The sequence below is a fragment of the Fringilla coelebs genome (assembly GCF_963513975.1).
Source record: "Fringilla coelebs genome assembly, chromosome: 1".
In the NCBI taxonomy this organism is placed as follows: Eukaryota; Metazoa; Chordata; class Aves; order Passeriformes; family Fringillidae; genus Fringilla; species Fringilla coelebs.
The window spans coordinates 112,281,402-112,299,450 of record NC_140028.1 but is presented as its reverse complement, the minus strand read 5'-3'; the positions used below and the strand labels follow the sequence as shown (position 1 = coordinate 112,299,450).

The window sequence follows — 18,049 nt, the reverse complement described above, 5'->3', positions numbered from 1 at the left end:
CAATCACCAAGTCAATCTTGACTTCCACTATTTGCAGCACAGCATTCAGATGGCAACTAGGTTATAATATGGATTCTGATCATTTGGATTGTGAACTCACACACCCCTCTCCTCTCCCACATGCCATCCTCATCAGTACCAGAGGAAAGAAAAAAACGCTGTTACAAGGGATCTTGGTAGCTGAGCCACACCATCTCTGCCCCACTGTGCATGTGGCTGCCATTATAATCCCAGGAATTCTCCTGATCAAGGAGATCCCACCATCTGAGACATGTTCTTCCATGAAAGGCCACTGAGAGCTGCTCATATAATTTTCTGCTTCATTCAAAGAATGCATTAAGGACAGTGAAATTGAGAAGAATATCATTGTCAGCAGGAACTGAGCTGCAAACCTGCAGTGTGCTGCTGCTGAATGGAATAAAGATCAGTTCCTAAAGTCCCATTTCTTCCCCCACAGAGCTTGCTTTGAGTACACATGTAAACACAGACCCTGAAAAGGCAGTGCCTTCCCCATAAGAACAAGGCCTAGCTCCGTGTTACAGGGTTTACTCCAAAACTATTTAAAATCAGATGGCAGGAGCAGACAGATGGTATACGTTACCATATTGCCATTGTCTCTACTGCTTCCTTCATTATCTCAGTTTCCTTTCACACATCAAATACATCATTACCCTCTGAAAACACCATTCATCCTAGAAAACAACTCCCAGCCATGCTTCACACTCTATTTCTGGGTATCTTGTCACAGGTCTTACTCAACCAGGTAAGCAATTTTACCACAGAAGAGTTCAAGATGACTCAAGCACAAGTGGCATTTCCAGGCCATAGAGCAATACTCATTACAGGTTTTTCCTCACTGCATGTATCAGATTATCATCTACCTAAGATCCTTGTGTGAAGCCCATCTTCCCTGCAGACAGCCCTTGCACAGCTGGCCCTCGCTGCCTCATAGCATCTTTTCTTTGAATTCTCATTGCTTATCCCCCTGCACTTCTGGAAACCTTCTTGACCCTTTCAACTTCCCAACTCACAGGAAAATTCATAGGACTCAAGAAGCTCAACTTCTTTCTCATAGTCCATACTACAGCACTCCTTTCAAACCCACTTTAAATCCAGGTGTCCCATTCCTGCAGGAACTGCGCAGCAGCCTCTGCTCTTAGCAAGAGTTTTCACATCTACAGCAGACCTGGGCTCTCTGCTAAGGTCTACAAAAACAAGAAATGGACATCTTTTAACAGACTTGCCACTTCACTGACCCCATCCTGTACTGCTGCCCTAAAATTCTTCAAGTGATCAGCAGTTTTCAAAGTTAAAGAGAAAAGTTTATATTGTATGAATAGTATAAAATATTTTTCACATTTTGTATTTTGTCTAGCCTAACCTGGAATGCTCGTGGTGGCACTTACTCCATTTCCCATCCTCCTCCATGCACTCTCTTCCTCCTGACCCCACCCAGCTGCCTGTCTTTCGTACAAGCACACTTCCAACAACGCATTTTATAAAAATGAGAGGTCTTTGCAACATCCCCCAATATCAGCCTTATTAACCAAAGAGCTGAGGACAGATGGAAAAGCAGTACTCAAGCTCTATTCCCTACACCCACCCTCTCCCAAGCAAGCTCTCCAAACAGGAAATAAGCTGACAGGTTTAGTAAAACAAGTGAAACACACAGCTTTTGGGTAGCTTTTAGAAAGATGGGAGTCGAAGTAGAACTAGGGGAAAAAATAGATTTTTACAATGAAAAGTCCATTTTTAGGATCAAACTACTTTTCCATCCAGCACAGTCTTATTTGTAGGTCTGGCAAGCACTGCTTTTGTTACAGCCAGCCTCTTCACTCTCACAGAAAAGTGCTCCATCTACACCCCCTGAGGCAATACAGGACCAGAAGCTAAGAAATTAGGTAGAATGATGGTAGAGAACACAACCCATGTTATGTGTGTTCAATCATATCTGTGGGCCTCCAATACATAAACTTACTAGATTAGATACTTTATATACAAGTTGGTAATTGACTAAAAAAGAACAAAATCAAACAATTGATGCTTCCTAACAATAACAATGGTTCAGTTCTCATTTCACTTACCTCTAAAAGAAGCTGGAATCCCTCTCTTTTTTTAATTTCCTCCACTAGATATCTGTAATTAAAAAATTAGGGATTTAAAGCATAGAACAATACACACATAGAACAATACACACACAGACAACAGCAAAAAAACAGGGTCTTGAACACATATTCCTTTTTCGGGTTGGTTTTTTCCCCCCACACTTAGAAAACAACAGAGTTAAACCTCATTTCTACCTGCTGTGAAAATGCAATAGCTATCAGTTCCTGGAAACAAAAGAAGGCTACAGCCAGCCAAGGAGCACTAAGGAGAAGCCAAATTCTGTCCTCAGGCACAGATTTTCAGCAGAGCCACATGGCACAAATTGATCCTATTTGCATCAGGTTGTGAACTTTCCCATTGCAAATTAATACCTCCATCCCTTGTTCTCAAGTGCCAGTGCTGAGCTGCCATGGTATTTCATTGTCACTCTGACACCTCTTGCATTCTACTATCACCAGGATCTCTTAGCTCAGCCCAGAATTTAAAAATTTGAACATACTTCAAGCTCAGCAATTTTCCCAGTACTTCCCACATTCCACACAGTACAACAGCACAACTTTCCATTCACTGGGCCATTGCTTATGTACAACAATCCCTGGACTTTCCCTAAAATGGGAATTTCTTTTCTTTCTCACCTGCCACATGTGAAAAACCTTCAATGGAGAGGTGGGTTTGAATCAAAATTTTGGATACAAACAGCTCCAATTTACAGAAATTTCTTAAAACATGACCACAATTTTGCCATGGCACATATCACACAGGGATACTGAAGCAAAGTGGATGTAGATGGGAATTCTCTTTTCTTCTCCCCCCTCAAAGCCTCACAAAGAAAATTTTCAACAAATTGACTGCAAATTCACACTGCTTTTCCATTCCAACAAAATTTAAGTCTTCTACCTGAAGATATTGCTGTCTAACATTAGTAAACCTGACACAGTTAAAAATACTGATAGTGCACAAATCTGTTCTTGCATTCACTATCTGGCATTTTCCTGTCTGAAGCTGCATTACTGGTCGTCACACCAGTAATTCTTTTTGGTGAGAAATATTGTGTGAATAACCTCCCTTGGTCCTACCCACACACCTGAAACTTGCTCCCAGCAGGAACACCTTGGCACATTTGCCTCTGCACTGCCTTCTCCTCAGCAGACATGCTGCAGGAGCAGGCTGGCTGGGCGAGCAATCCGCAATACCCTAGATGGCACACACTTTTCCAAACAGCGCCTGGGGACTTGTCACGCTGTTTATCATTCCCAGGCACTGTGCCTGTGACTCACTGCCTGCCAGCACACATCCCAGCACAGGCACTGCTGCAGTGGAGGGCCAGTGCCCGCAGCACACAGCTCAGGAGTCGTGCTGTGCACCAGGGAGGGGTTTCCTCTCCCTGCAACAAGTCATGGTTCTGGTCGTTTCTGCCAAGATCCCTCTGTGTGCACTTGTTTGTTATCTGGCTGTTAATGTCCACGCTGCTGCTTAGGTTGGGAGACATGATTATCTGTAAGATAATTATCCTATGTCAAACAAGCTTGCTGCTTCTGTCCTGTTTATTACAAGATGCTTGTCTGTGCCATAAAACCAATATTCAGCAACATCAGCAGGCTATTCATAGGGCAGTGGCCTTCAATTAATTTTTTTCTTTCAATAAATTATGAAAGCGAAATCTATGCATAATCACTTTCCTTTTTCTTTTTTTTTTAAGGTCTTGAATTGTTAGAGCAATTTTGCAATGCTTAATATCTTTCTCTCTTACCTCAAGTGCCTTTATTTTATATCACCTAGGTATAAAACCTGACATAGGCTACCTGGTGTCAGTCAGGTGCACAACATTGTTAATCATGTTCTTAACTACACTGCCAATAACCTAAGAAGGCAGCTGTTAGAAAATCCATTGCCCATGATTTATCTTGCCAGGATCATTTGATGGCAGTGGAGCAATTTACTTTGTGCATCTCTCCACAGTTGACAGCGAAGTTTTATTATCATGTCACAATTGTAGTATGTTAGAGGGGCTTGAGTCTTAGTGAAGACCAAAGTACACAGAGAAATGTCATTTGCTGTGATTAAGCCTTGCAGAAAATGAGGGGTGGAGATCTGCCATGGAAGTAGACATATGTCTGCTAACAGTGGGTGTCAGAAGAGGAAACAGGCAGAAAAATTCCAAAGAAGATAAAGCATAAAATGCTTATGTAGTAGCTATAGCTGTATTGTAAAAGCAGTTTATGTCCCCTTTCTTTTTAGTGTTGCTTTATAAAGCAACATCCCTACATCAAAGGTAATTGGGGGGAAGAAAATACAAAAAACAAATTCTGAAGCAATCAGCGGGATACTCTATTCTATATATTTAAAAAGCAAGCCTTTCCAAAGAGACAGCTTCACAATATTCCCAGGATATTTAATGCCCTGAAAGCATGATTCATCTCCAGAACAAGAAGATACTGCTGGAATAGCCAATAGGCAAAGTTTGCTGCATCAGAAATACATGCCTGCCATTACCCTAAAACTTTTGCAGCTCTGCTTGGCTACAAGCAAAAAAAAAAAACCAAAACAAAAAAACAAACAAACAAAAAAAAAAACCCCAAAAAACAACAACAACAAAACCAACCAATCTTGCCGTTAAATTCTATAGTCAATGGACTAATTCCAGAATTAATCCAGGTCTTTGTTCAGGAACACTGAAATACTGCCCTTGCAATTGAAGTAACATCTAATGTAACAAATTAGTAGAAAGGCTGCGGCTGTGCAGCTGCAGGGCTGAGTAGTTGGTAAACTTGGTACAGTGCCCACATCCACACAAACTCAAGATGGCAATGCCACCACTGTGAAGAATTTATTTCATCAGATAATGTCTAAAAATTAAATTTCTTCCTAATGGAAAAACAAACCAAAAACCAGAAGAGACAAGCCAGTCACTCCTTAGAGGTGTTACCATCTGAATCCTAATGTTGAACAGAAATATCGATCCCAGAAAGGTCATTAATCACTACAGTCAGTCAAATGACCTTGGCCAGTGACCTTGATAAGGCTGAATTCTCCTACTGATAGTGGAAAGAATTACTTACTCTGAACAGACAAAGAACAGTACAATGCTTCGTAACAAAAACAAGGTGCAATTTAACCAGAACATATTAAAAAAGACATAACCAGCCCAAAAAACTGAGTGGCTTTAAGGAAACAAAGCAGAGAAAAAGTCACAACTTTTTTTGATTCCACTGGTTTTGGTTCTTTCTTTTTATTCCTTTCAAATCCACTCTGGGTTTAAGTTAGGGGCATTTTTATATTTTTATTTTCTCTTTAAGTAATTTAATTAGAGTCAGACTATTCCTTGAATTTTGATTGAAGTAAACATTCAATACTGTTCTACTTGTTATTTCATATAAAAAGTAAAATGTCAATACCAATTATTTGACTTAAAGCAGTGTGTAGCTAGCTTGGTGTAGTTTTCATTGTGCTTTGTCTTGTAAAAATTCTGAACAAATATTTTACTTAATGTGAACTTTTTTTAATGGGCCGTTGCCATATTTCAAAATTATTTCTTCTAAGAGAAGAGAAAACCACCTGTGGATGGGAGTCTCTTCCCAGAAATGAAGACATCGCCATCACATTATAAACACCTTCTACCAAGAATTTTGCTGAATTCACTTGTGAAACTCAGTTCTGCAAGACCAAAAACTTAATGAAATTGAAGAGGACAGGTTTGGGGACGATCACAAGAAAAAGCTGTTTCAGTCCCTAACAGAACATACTGTAAGCATTAAGAACTTCAGCAAACTTGAAAAAAAACACTTAGTATGTCAGAACAATATGGCTTACATACATCCTAATATTAACTCAGTGTCCTCACATGAGTTTTCCATGATCAGTTTTTTGCATTTCCTATTTCACAAGGAATGACATGAAACTTTGGTTCTTGCCAGACACAGCTTGGATTCTGGCACATAGAACTTCTTTTACACCAATCCCAGAACACACAGCTGAACAGAAAGTGTTGAAAGAAAGTGTTTTAGTAACTCTGTCCTATGTGTGTAATTCAGGTAACATAAAAGTTCCACAATACAGACTAAAAGCCTAATTTTGACTTTCATGTTTGCCAACATTTATGCTTATTGCTAGAAGCAATAACCACTATTAAATATTGTGGAAACTGTAATGACACTAATTATTATCGTTATTACTTCCACCTATTATACACAAACAAAAGGACAGAGACAAAATGTAACAATGGGGTCTGTTCCAGGATATGGAGTGTCAGCAGCGCCAATGTTTCAGCCAATCAAACAGACTAGACATACTCAAACCTGTGAGGGGGTACCTTGCCAAAGCCAGTGCCCTGTTCACTCTCTCTTCAAGGCCCGTAGTTCCCAATGCTTTCCACATCAGCCAGAATTTGAATGCATCCGGACGCCTGCTGCACTGAATGGACTTGTCCCCGGTGTCGTAGCTGACGTCGTAGAACTTGTCCTGCTGGAACAGGTAGGCGGCCTCGGCAGAGTAGCACTTCTTCAGGAGGCCCTGTGAGGAAACACCATAGAGACTTCCATTGGTGATCAGCCTTTTCAGAGCTCTGCACAAGCCAAATCCTTTCCTTTCTTGTCTGTATCGAATGCTTATCAAACAGATCTGGATATGCAGGATGACATCCGAAGCTTATGGTGGGGTTTAAGAACCCTGGATGAGCCTAAAGTCAGTGAACTCACATTGACAACCAACATTTACTTATGATTATTTTCTGCATAATGTCATGGAAGAGTGGCAGGCAGAAGTGGAATTTTGACTCAGATCTCAAGAAATCATGGGAGTGGGTACCACAGAAACAGCTGCCCTAAAACATATATGGATGTGAAAGAGGGAGAAGAAAGAGACACCTATGTCCACTGCTCCAGTCTTCAGACCACAGAATCACAGAGTATTTTAATTTGGACAGGACCCACAAGGATCATTGAGTCCAATCCAAGTGAATGGCTCATACAGGGACTGAACCCTCAGTCTTGGCATTATAAGCACCATGATCAAGAACAACCCTGAGGAACTTCCTACATCTTCACAAATGGAACTTCCTACATGTCCACAAATGGCTCAATCCATTCCTGCTCTGGTTAATTGCAGGTAGGGAAGATTTTAGCCCAAAGAAATAAATGTTTAGCCCTTAATGCCAAATAAGCCACTGTGGATTTAGCATAGCCTGGCTGTTTGAGCAGAAAAAAACCACAAGGAAATTAGTACAATCCAATTTTTTTCTCTTTCACAGAAATTTCAGACAAATGTAACATTTGAAAATAAAGCTGAGGAAAAATACTTTCATATATGCTAATCATGATTTTTAAATCAAATTATTTTTATTCAGCAATCTCCAGCCTACAGCTTCTGAGGGGCAATCTGGGCAGAGATGAGCAGCACAAAACAGACAAAGATTAATGAGTGATGTGGCAGGTTCCAGCAAAAAACAAGGCTGGGAAACAAAAAGCACAGAGGCTGTTACAGATTTAAAGGTGCAGAGGAAGAGAAGAGACAGAGGACTGGCCGTTGGTTGAAGAATGAAATATCAAAATATACTCTGTAAAACTATGAAGTAGAGAGAAGGGCTGGCAGAAAGCAGGTCACAGGAGCAGAGATGAGGGTGGTCCGATGAGGAGCCCAGGAGACAGAAAACGTGGATCTGTCAGTGCTAAGAGGAGCACAACTCATTTTCCAACTCAATCTCACTCTTCAATTTGAGCAAACAAAAAAAGCACTTCTCATTTTGCCCTTTTCTCTGCATCTGCTGCAAGACTGATTTTAAAATGGCACAGTGTCTGATATCACTCTTAATCAAAGTTTCATATTCCCACAACAGAGGTACAATTCTTATTCTACATTCCAATATCCTACTTATGACTTTGGGACTGGCAATAAAATGGAATAAAAAGGTCAAGACAAAAAAATTAATGAACTGGCATAAACAGAATAACTCTGCCTCTCTCCTAGACTTTTCAATTCCCCTCAGAAAAGCAAAGCAAATAAAAAACTCCACCTACACACCTATTAATAGAGCACTAAAGGAGAACACCACCAAGGTTTCTCCACAACTTCTGTAGGGGTTTGACAATCTCATTGTAATATTCGATAAAAATACAGCAAATTTGGTCTAAACACTTTAGTCACAGGAGCAGCACGTTCAGCCTGGTGAAAAGACAGTTTTTATGACAGCTTGGGGGAAAAAAGGGTTGGGTGTCTGCTCTGCCTTTGAGGAGTGATAACATGCAGCTGCAGCACAGGGTAGCCACAGCTGGAAAGGCAAGGATGGATGCCACGTTTTGCAGCATATAAGATTCTAACACCTACTTTCCAATTTTTTCAAATAAAGAAAGGAAAGAAGATGACATTAGAAACGACAGAATAGTCAAGCACTGAGGCATTCATACTTTTGCAGGTTTTTTAAAGCTTTTTTTCCTCTGGCTAGCAGCTGCACAACAAGGAACAGCAAGAAGAGGAGTCATTCTGTCAAGACGTTGTGCTCCATTCATTTAGACCTTCATTCCTTTACTTCCAGGAGAACAAGTTTACTAGACATAATGTTTAAAAAAAGAAAAAAACAAGCAAAAAAGCAGCAACATCCACAAATTTAAACTAATTGCTTTGTGTTTTACTGATTTAAAGTGTTAAATGATGCATTTGCAGCATGTGCACAGCAGGGTTGATCAATGTGGCACTATCTTCTGCCTTATTAGAATGCAATGCAGCTGCACAATAGAGGATGTCACAGAATAGTAGTTCCCCTCATGCCTGTCATCTGATAAATAGTAACCATTGTTTATCACAAGAGACCTAAACACTGTTGGCAATATTACAAAAGAGTGAGAAGTACACTTAAGATCACAAGGCATTTGCAGAGTTACATGGTTTTAAAAAAATACTCTAGAGTGAAAATGCAACAAATATTTTGATGGCCCTGAGTCAGCTTGTGCTGTTGGTAATGTAGTTTATTGTAAAATACAAAAAGGAAAAAAAAAAAAAAAAAAGGCAGGTACTGTCTTCATCTCCTGGTGCATCTGAAGCTGACAATATATGTGGCTTTATGATCCTTTTCTACCTGCTTCTTATCTTACTAAGAATGCAACATGCTCAAGAAATCCTGCTGAAGATACTGATACTATCAATCTCCAGAGGCAAATACAGTGACATTCTCCTGTATGTCACTAGAACAGAGAGGAAAACAAACAAAAATCATCCTTTGTGAGAAAGAGAGAAATATTCAAGAAGAAAGGTGGAGGAGAAAGAGAAGCAAAAAGAATGAGAACAGAAGACAAAAAAGTCATCTCAATTTTCCTAGTCAAACAATGGAAAAGTAGAAGGAAAAAGAAAGGAAAGAAATATTCTTTAACTATGCTTTCTACCTCAGTGTTCTCAGTCCCAACAAGATGCCAACAGCTTTCCACACAGTAACTGAGCTGCTACATCTGCTCAGAAGAATTGCAAAAGTTTCATTAGAACTGCCCCATTGGACAATTCTGAGTTTCTTTCTTCAGCATCTTTTATCTTTCTACCCTTTTTAATGCAAGTTCTCAGGCTTTTCGTCAGTCTGTTAAAGTTTAGGAAATGGAAATACTATTTTCATAGAGGCCCCAGTCCACTATGAAGTTTCAAAGAGCTTTTGATTTTGATGAAGTCTATGTAGAGTTTTTGTGTGTTCTAATTAATATAAAATTGATGAAAAAATATTGATACTGAAAGCAAGAGCTCCAGTTTCATAATTCAATATATTTTTCTCATTGAAGAGACTTACCTACAGCAAGTCTTCTGATCTCTTTCCATTTCCATTACTAGTTAAAAGTGAATTTCAATTTCATTAATAAAATATCTTTTTCCCCAAGACAAGCCTCTCCCTGATTTGCCTGTTCTGAGGCAATAAGGACAATCTTTTGGATAGCATACTTGAAAATTGTCAAAGGCAATGTAGTGCTAAAGGACTCCATGGCAATGTGTTTTGAGAGGTGGGAAGGAGCTCTCAGTTGCATTAAATCCAAGCATAAGCAATGAGTACAGAGCATTCCCTGCAGCTGCTCTGGAGGGGAATCAGGGAGGTAGATATCTCTCTATTGCTAATGATGAGGAAGAGATTACATGTGGATGGCTGCCATCATCACCTTAATCAATTATATTCTGCACTAAAATGAGATTTCATTAGCTACAATGAGACTTCATTCTTAACTATTCCCAGCATTTTGAGAACATATAAGACCAAAACTGGCTTCACCAATGTTTTGAGATTATTGCTCCATCTAGCTTAGCATTTAAACAGTCACTGCCATTCATGATTCAGCAATACCAGAGTTTTCTGACTTAGACTGTCTTGGAGAAGTGATGAAAGTTACTCAGGGCATGGCAGTGAAAAAAGAATTGCTGAGCACTTCTTGAGTACTTTAAGCACTGAAGAACTACAGCCACTGATCTGAGCTTTTACAAAGGATTAGTCAATCTTTCTTTCCCTTTGGTGAAATTGCTTCTCTCTTCTGATCAAGTCAAACACTTATATCTCTTTTCTATGTCTACCTTCCTTGGAAATATTCCAATTTTGCTTCACTAAAGCTGGAAGATACTCTTTTATCAGCATTTCACTGCAGTTAATCTCTTTTTTTTCAGGTCTTTTTTAAAATCTATACAGGAAAATATTTAATTACAATTTTCCCTTCTGACAAGCCAGTTGCAGTGTCTTAAATATACTAACACTGCTAAATCCATTGAAGAAATATGGCAAAAGAAAAACCCAAACCAAAAAAAAAGCCACTATTACCTATGTTAATGGGAAATTACAGTGTTACCAGAACAACTGAAATGTGATGACATCTTCTAAAGATTATTTTTCATACAAAAACTATGAAAGAGAGCAAGAAAAACTGAAGGGGATTAATTTGCTCACTTATAATCAACTAAGCCTAATTCTGAAGTATTCAAAATTTCCAAATAGACCTCAAAGAAAATGGGAAGAATGGCTAGCAAAACTTCCTTAATCAGTCTTTCAAAGGGAGATAGGGTAATCCATAAATGGACTTAACATTCATAATTAACATTTTGCTGCTTTTGTTTCTTAGAGAATTCAGAACTTCAGCATCTACCTGAGGTTCCTTGAACATTTCCTCACAGAGCAGAGCGTGCCAGACTCTTCCAGCTCACATCTCAGCATCCAATTCCCACTGATGCATCCTAACCACAGTGTGAAGGAATTATGTTCGCATATAAACGTGTGCTTCATCTTAGCCATAGGTATTTAAGTGCTTTAGAAGAAGTGGAACCAGCTCCCAAGTGAGAAAGTGATACCTGTACTTTTCCCTTCTCTCACTGGTGCAAACATAGCATTTTTAATGGGAAACTGGATTCAGCTGCCTCTTCTGGTATGGAGAGGATCAAAGTGAAACAACACTTCTCTGTCAAAGTGTCTCAAATATGCATTTGATCTTTTTTTCTTAAGGATTTATCTTCCAGCTAGTTAATAAGAAAGTACTCAAATCTGTATGTGTGTCTGTTTGCATATAAAGACTTCACTGGCACGTACACAGAATGAGCAAGAGCCGATTTTCCAGGAATTAGACGCAGAGTGAAACAGCCTTTCTTCCCAATGCAGACAAATCTGCATTCCAGAACATGTCCCACCGTACAACAGGATCTGATGCTGTGATCCACAATACTTCTGTGTTCACCCCTCAAAGACCTAAGATTCAACTTCACAAGTATTTCTAACACAATATTGCCCAGCTGTGGTTTAAAAGGGGAATGGGATCGCTCTACCAGACCTTACACTGTACAGAAGGAAACCACAAAAAGGCTGCCAGAGCCCTGAAGTTGGAACAGTGTTCATAAAGTGACTCAAAGGGCTAGAGCAGCTAGAACAGTTCAGTCCTCTACATTTCTTTCCTTTTTCTTCCTGAGAAATTTCCACTATTCAGTCCAAGTAGCCTAATCATTACCCGGGGCAATATCTATGTACTGGGCCTAATTAGTTAAAAATACAGCATTGAAATCTTCCCAAGCCTGCAATTAAGACACTGCATTAATCTTAGTCAATAACTTTATTCTGTTTGTTTTTCAGCTCAGAATAAAGATAAAGTGATGGATGATAACCCTGAAATCTAATCCTCTTCAGTGCCACAGGCTCTAATCTAAGGAAATGAGGTGGCACACTTCTCCTTGCTGTCCTGCCAGGTCTCACCCCTGACCTAGAGCTCCAAGAGAGTGCTGATTAGCAACTATGCACTTTGGTCCATCAGTTCTTACCAAAAGAAGTTTGTAATAAATTACATGGAAAGGTAACCACAGCAGCTGAATAGAAAATATCAGTTGTTTTGACAGAGATTTATAAAAGCAATTTACAAACCACGGCCAAAAAACAGTGATGCAAACCTTAGGGGCTCAATATCATTGTGAGGTTCAGTCTGTTATAACCTATGGAGTATAAGGTAAAACTCACCCATAACGGTGGCCAGTTGGCATAAATTTTAGCAGCTCTGATTTTTAAATGAAGTTTGAAATTATGAACCTCTTACTGTTTGCTTGGGTTTTTTTTTTTAAGATAAAAGAATGCCACAAAGATGCAAGAAGAGATTTTTGCTACATTCCAGAGTCATCTTGAGATCAGAGCTCTGCTGTTTTCTCGCTAGATCTTTAAATTAATCATGGCTTTTGGGAAGTCTCAATCACCCTGCTGATGAGGAAGAACTGGTAGAGTGTGGACAGAAGGCTCAGCCCCTTTACCTGGATGTGCTCTGACTCCCAGTCTGGTGCTCCCAGCCTGGTGCTCCGTACAGGGGGACGTGCAGATGAGCTCTGCCTGCCTGGAGCAGACGCAGCCCTGCTGCAGTCCCCATGGATGGCAGCTATTCTGAGGGCTTTGATGAGCTCAGTGTCCACGTGTGCCAGGCCCAGGTGACAAAATACTCCATTCTGAATGCAAATTATGTGCAGAAGTTAACTAGCAAGGGCACCAGCTGCAAAATTTAACCACTTGTGAGTACAGTGATTTGGACTGTTTTTATCCTTCTCTTTTATTCACCATTTATTAATTAAGTGGTGAAATTCAAAATAATATAATTCAGCCTTTGGACTGCAGTATAGTAAAACCGACTTTCAGCTGTTTCCTAATTATTCCCACTTTCATATTACAGCAATGACAGCTTATTAGAATACCAAAAAAAAAAGTGAAAAAGAAAAAGAAAATCAAAAAAGGTCAGGAGGGCTTACAGAATTGTCTTTCACCAGAAGAGCACAGCACTGGATTCCTGCCAACAGCATTTTATGGGGATTCCAGGCAACAGAATCAGCTCTGCAAAAATCATAAATGGAGAAAGGGAGGTGAAAATTGCATCTATAATCACAGGTATTAAGAATACAATACCAAACACAATCCAAGCAGACAAATCAGATCTCCCATACACCCACACCCACCACAGGTTCAGAAATCTCTCCAACTACTTTTAAAAATGCAGCACTTATGGAAGCCAACTTCCACCTCAATCCCTAGTCAGTGGATTAAATTGACTTACCTGTGGACACCATGAAGAAGTCTGCGGTGCTTCCTTGATATCAAAGCTGAGCCACCCCAAGAAGCCTGTTGGAACATTTATAGAGCCAAGAAAATATTATTTGTATAAAGCTATTTTGATAATGCTTCAACTAATAATTTCTAAAGGTGTCTTATCTCATTTAAAACTTTGTTTACTGCATGGTCAATGGGCTAAATTTTGCCTTTAGTTAGATCTCCTGAAATAAAGGAGGTTGTGGTCTGTGCCAGAACATGAGCCACAAACCAGAGGAGCCCTTCTGTGTAAGCAAAGGCAGTGAACTGAAATGTCCTTGCATAGCCAGACTCACTCCTGACACCAAAAAGTGCTGCTTCCTTTCTCCCAGCCTTCAACTATCAGTGACAGCAGAAAGCCCCACTTTGCACATCTTCCTCCTGCTGGCCAATTCCTTTCTGAGAATTTCACAGAAAGGAAAAAGGGGAAACAGTGGGCAGTGATAATTTCTGACAACAGCAAAGGCCAGGCTCAGATTTTGCAGATATGAAAAGCAAAGTCTGTCAGTGGGCAATAGCAGCATTTCTGTCACCAGCAACCCAAATGAGCTTAAAATTACTGAAGACTCCTTCATCTCATCTAAGTCCTAAGTGTGTACTCTAAGAGTCACTCAGACCTCCTCTGTAGTGAGGAGCTCTCCACTCAAACTCCTTTTTTACTTCCATCTAATCTAGACACCCATCTCTGGGTGATACCTTTGGGACTGTAGAAGGAACCCAGACAGCAAGTTTTTTATAACACATGTTTAATTTCTGGACAATTTGGATTAGGGAATGGGATACTTTTTCATGAATTCTGCAAGGATCATCAGGTGCTGTGACACTTCAGCTCCCAAAAAATAACATTTATCCACAATAGAAAGGTGAGATCATGCAAACACTAAACATGTAACACAGAGCATTTGAGAAGTTACTGCTAGAAAAATAAATATATAAAAAGATTTTTTTATATTCATGATGGCAGAATGCATTTAATCAAACTACCTGTGAAGCAAGAAAAGCTCTTCAGAGACACACAAAAGGCATCAGCCCACAAAACATTTGGACTCAGTTTTTAAAAAAAAAAATTGCAAAGAAAAAGAAAATCGCTGATGTAGAGATTCCTGACCTAAGCATAGAAAATATGTGCTTGTTTGGTTTTTGGGTTTTTCTTCTTTCAAATAAAAATATGTGATAGCTGATATATGAGTTTAGCATTGGTATTTGCTTCACAGGCCATACATCAGGAACGAGATCAGCTATCTCTGGGAGACAGGATGGCAAAGGCTCACAAGGGAGATGAAAGTTATTAATTGTCTTAAAAAGTCATCCTCATTAATGCCACACATTAACAGATCACGTCATATTTTACATTATCATGCTCACAACATCCTTCCTGCAGCACAAATTCCAGGTGGGAACTAAGGTAGGAAATTATTTTGCCTCAAACTTCATGGTAATCCTGCAGCACCATGACTTACAAATTTTTTTCTCCAGGTAGTCCAAATTTGCCATGCTGTGAGATGACAATCAAACTAAACTTCCTCTTCAGAGACAAATACTACTCCTCTCATTCTATGATTCCATAAATTCAAAACAGTCACTAAGTTATTCCCTGATTTTCAGAAATTATAAACAACCTGTTAAAATATAATAAATTTTTACAAACATCGCATCCAGAATTTCTGTGTTACAAAAAGTTGACATTCTCACACTGTTTGTGAAAAACAGGACTAGAAGGGCAGTTGAGAGGCGATCTCAACAATCTGCCACCCCCAAAGGCAAGGTCAACCCTGCTCCACCAATTTCTCTCAACCACATCTTTTTTAGAGATTATTAATCAACAAATCAACTACGCCTGTAGTTAGCATTGAAGTGAAAAATAAAATGCAGAGAGAGACCAGCAATTGCTGCCTCCACAGCACTGTCGGCCCTACTTTCTGCCTTTTTAAAAAAAAAAAAATACCTCTGTAGATCTAGATGAGAGAAATTATATTACTCTACTTGAGTCACAGTAATACCAAATGAATTTATGATCCATGATTCTTTACCCAATTCAGAGAGGACATGCTTAAGGCTGGAAACAAGCAAAAACCCAACAGCAACAATAGCAATCAACAAAAATACCCAAAACCCACAAAATCAACCAAAAAACCCCACAAAACACCATGAGCAAGAAGGCATTTAAGGGGACTGAGAATCACTGGCTTTGTCTGGTTTTAAAGGCCTCTCTAATGATGGAGGCTGAACAATTTAACCACTTAATTTATGTGTATACAGGAATAACACCTTTTAATTTCAAGTGTCAGTCCTAAACAATGTTACCATTTGTCACACCACCACTAGTCAGGGAACAGATTAGTCCTATTCTTTTAGCAGCAGCACCTTTTGAAGCTTCTGTAGACTATTACGTTCTGTTTATTTGGCTTTTCTAGTTTAAATAACATCAGTGCTCTTCATATTTTCTCATTAATTTTAATTTCCAAATATGATTCTGTTTATCTACATTGTTTCCCATTTCCTAATCTTTCTCCTGTAGGGCCTTCATGAACTGCATCTTTTTATTTAGACAAAATTTAGATAAAGAAGATAGCGTGTGAAGCAGAAAGAAAGAATCATTTTATGTACCTCCTTTATTCAATTCTGAAAGGTATTTAACTCTATTTGAAAATATCACTGATTTGTGAACTAGGAAAATACCTGGGCTTTACAGATCTGCTATCTAGTCAACACTCCCCAGCCTGTCTTTGTGTACTTGATTACTGCAGCTTAGACTTCTATCTATTGAACTGTAGCCTAGTTTTTCCACTTTTTTCTCCAAATTGTCAAAATCCCTTTGATTTCTAATCCTGTCCTCCCACTGCCTTTGTCAGAAGTCTTCTGTCATTTTCAAATTTATCAGCACATCCTTTTTCATCCAAGTGGTTTAACAAAAATACCGGATCATTTCTACCCTGAGACAGATCTTTGAGGAATCCTGCTCAAATGTTTTTCCCCCTCCAAAGAACCACTGGTTACTGCTCTGTGGGAATGGTTTTCCAGCCAGGTTTTCACTCACTACCAGAACTGCAGCTTGGCAGGTTTCTCTGGCTTTTTGATGAGATATTGCAAAGACACAGTGAAGCTGACTGCTTCTCCTCCATCCAAGGAACAACAGAAGGAGGGCAGGTAGATCAAACTAAAATGACAAATTTTGTTTAAGACAAACGCAGCTGAGACCCACACAGGGTAGGTCAAAACACAACTCTTCTCAACCTGTGTCCCACACAAAGCAATTGGTAACAAGGTACGAGAAAATTTCTGTTTCATGTGCAACAAATCATTTACAGCTGTATGAATGATGGGAATCACAGTGTGCACTGCCTGATTAAGCCAATTACCTAAGCATGGGCTAATAGGTCGAGCCTGATTTTTCTCTACAGGCCTAATAATGTGAGAAAAAAAAATGAGTCAAAGTCAGGACCACCAGGGAAAAAATACACATAGCATTTAAAGCTATGCAAAGACAGTACCTGACATACACAAATGCTGGAGGCATATTGATGATACAAAACAAGTTATTAAGAAAGGCATCAGAGATGGAATTTAAAATACAATAAGTCACTGGAATGCTGCAATGTGAACAAAACAAGTTTGGTAAAGCCTTTGCTCTTAGGCTTGACTGAACAGCTTGACTGCTAGGGCAGTTGGACCTACTGGTATTATCTTCTTAAAACATATTCCTTAACTCGCTTTTCCTCTCTGGTTTGTCTTCATGTCAGAGCTTATCTACTATTTCTGGCTTTATTGAAATTTATCTTCCTGAAGCTTAGTGAATTTCTGTTGACATTCTCCCTTTTGCCCTTCCTAAGAATCACAAGCTTTATCATTTCATATTTAATGAAAAGAATCTCCCCTAAGGTAAACACATCAATTTTTGGGATCAGAAAATATTCTGAAATGAGATAAATCAGTGTAAATCTGGAAAAAACACCACAGACATTCATATAAGATATCCTTAGTAACAACTTGTGAGAGCACTTATAGTAGATAATCCTGATGCCTATTAATGATACATGAAAAGTCCTACATTAGACAGCACTTAACCTGGGTTTTACTCTTTGTTTTAATTGTGCTGTACTTTTTTTCCTTCAAAGTTACAGCAGGCCTAAACAACAGTACACACTTGTTAGACTGCATAATGTGTAAATCGTTCAACAAGAAGCCAGGCCTTTCAGCAGACTGTAAATTCTCAAAGATTTCAAAAATATTACATTCCATCCTATAATGGTAAGAGGTATGCTTGCTAAAAAATAAAAAATAAAGAAGTAAAAGGAAAAATCCAACTCTTCTCTGTGTTTCTTACAGTCTTTCTGAGTGTTAGAGACTCAGTCTCACTGTACCTGCTCAGATACAATTTCAGTAAATCTCTTTCTAGTGGTG

The 18,049-nt window shown here is 39.1% G+C and overlaps 1 protein-coding gene across 1 annotated transcript in view; it reads right to left on the bottom strand.

Moving 5' to 3' along the window:
* GADL1 (glutamate decarboxylase like 1) overlaps positions 1–18,049 on the bottom strand; it is a gene marked incomplete at both ends in the record, with an annotated part of 75,684 nt that overhangs the window by 32,368 nt on the left and 25,267 nt on the right. Inside the window, 4 exons of the mRNA XM_084220123.1 lie at positions 2,085–2,136; positions 6,416–6,615; positions 13,315–13,396; positions 13,617–13,681. Of these exons, the coding sequence (XP_084076249.1) occupies positions 2,085–2,136; positions 6,416–6,615; positions 13,315–13,396; positions 13,617–13,681 (399 nt within the window). The remainder of the gene's footprint in view (positions 1–2,084; positions 2,137–6,415; positions 6,616–13,314; positions 13,397–13,616; positions 13,682–18,049) is intronic.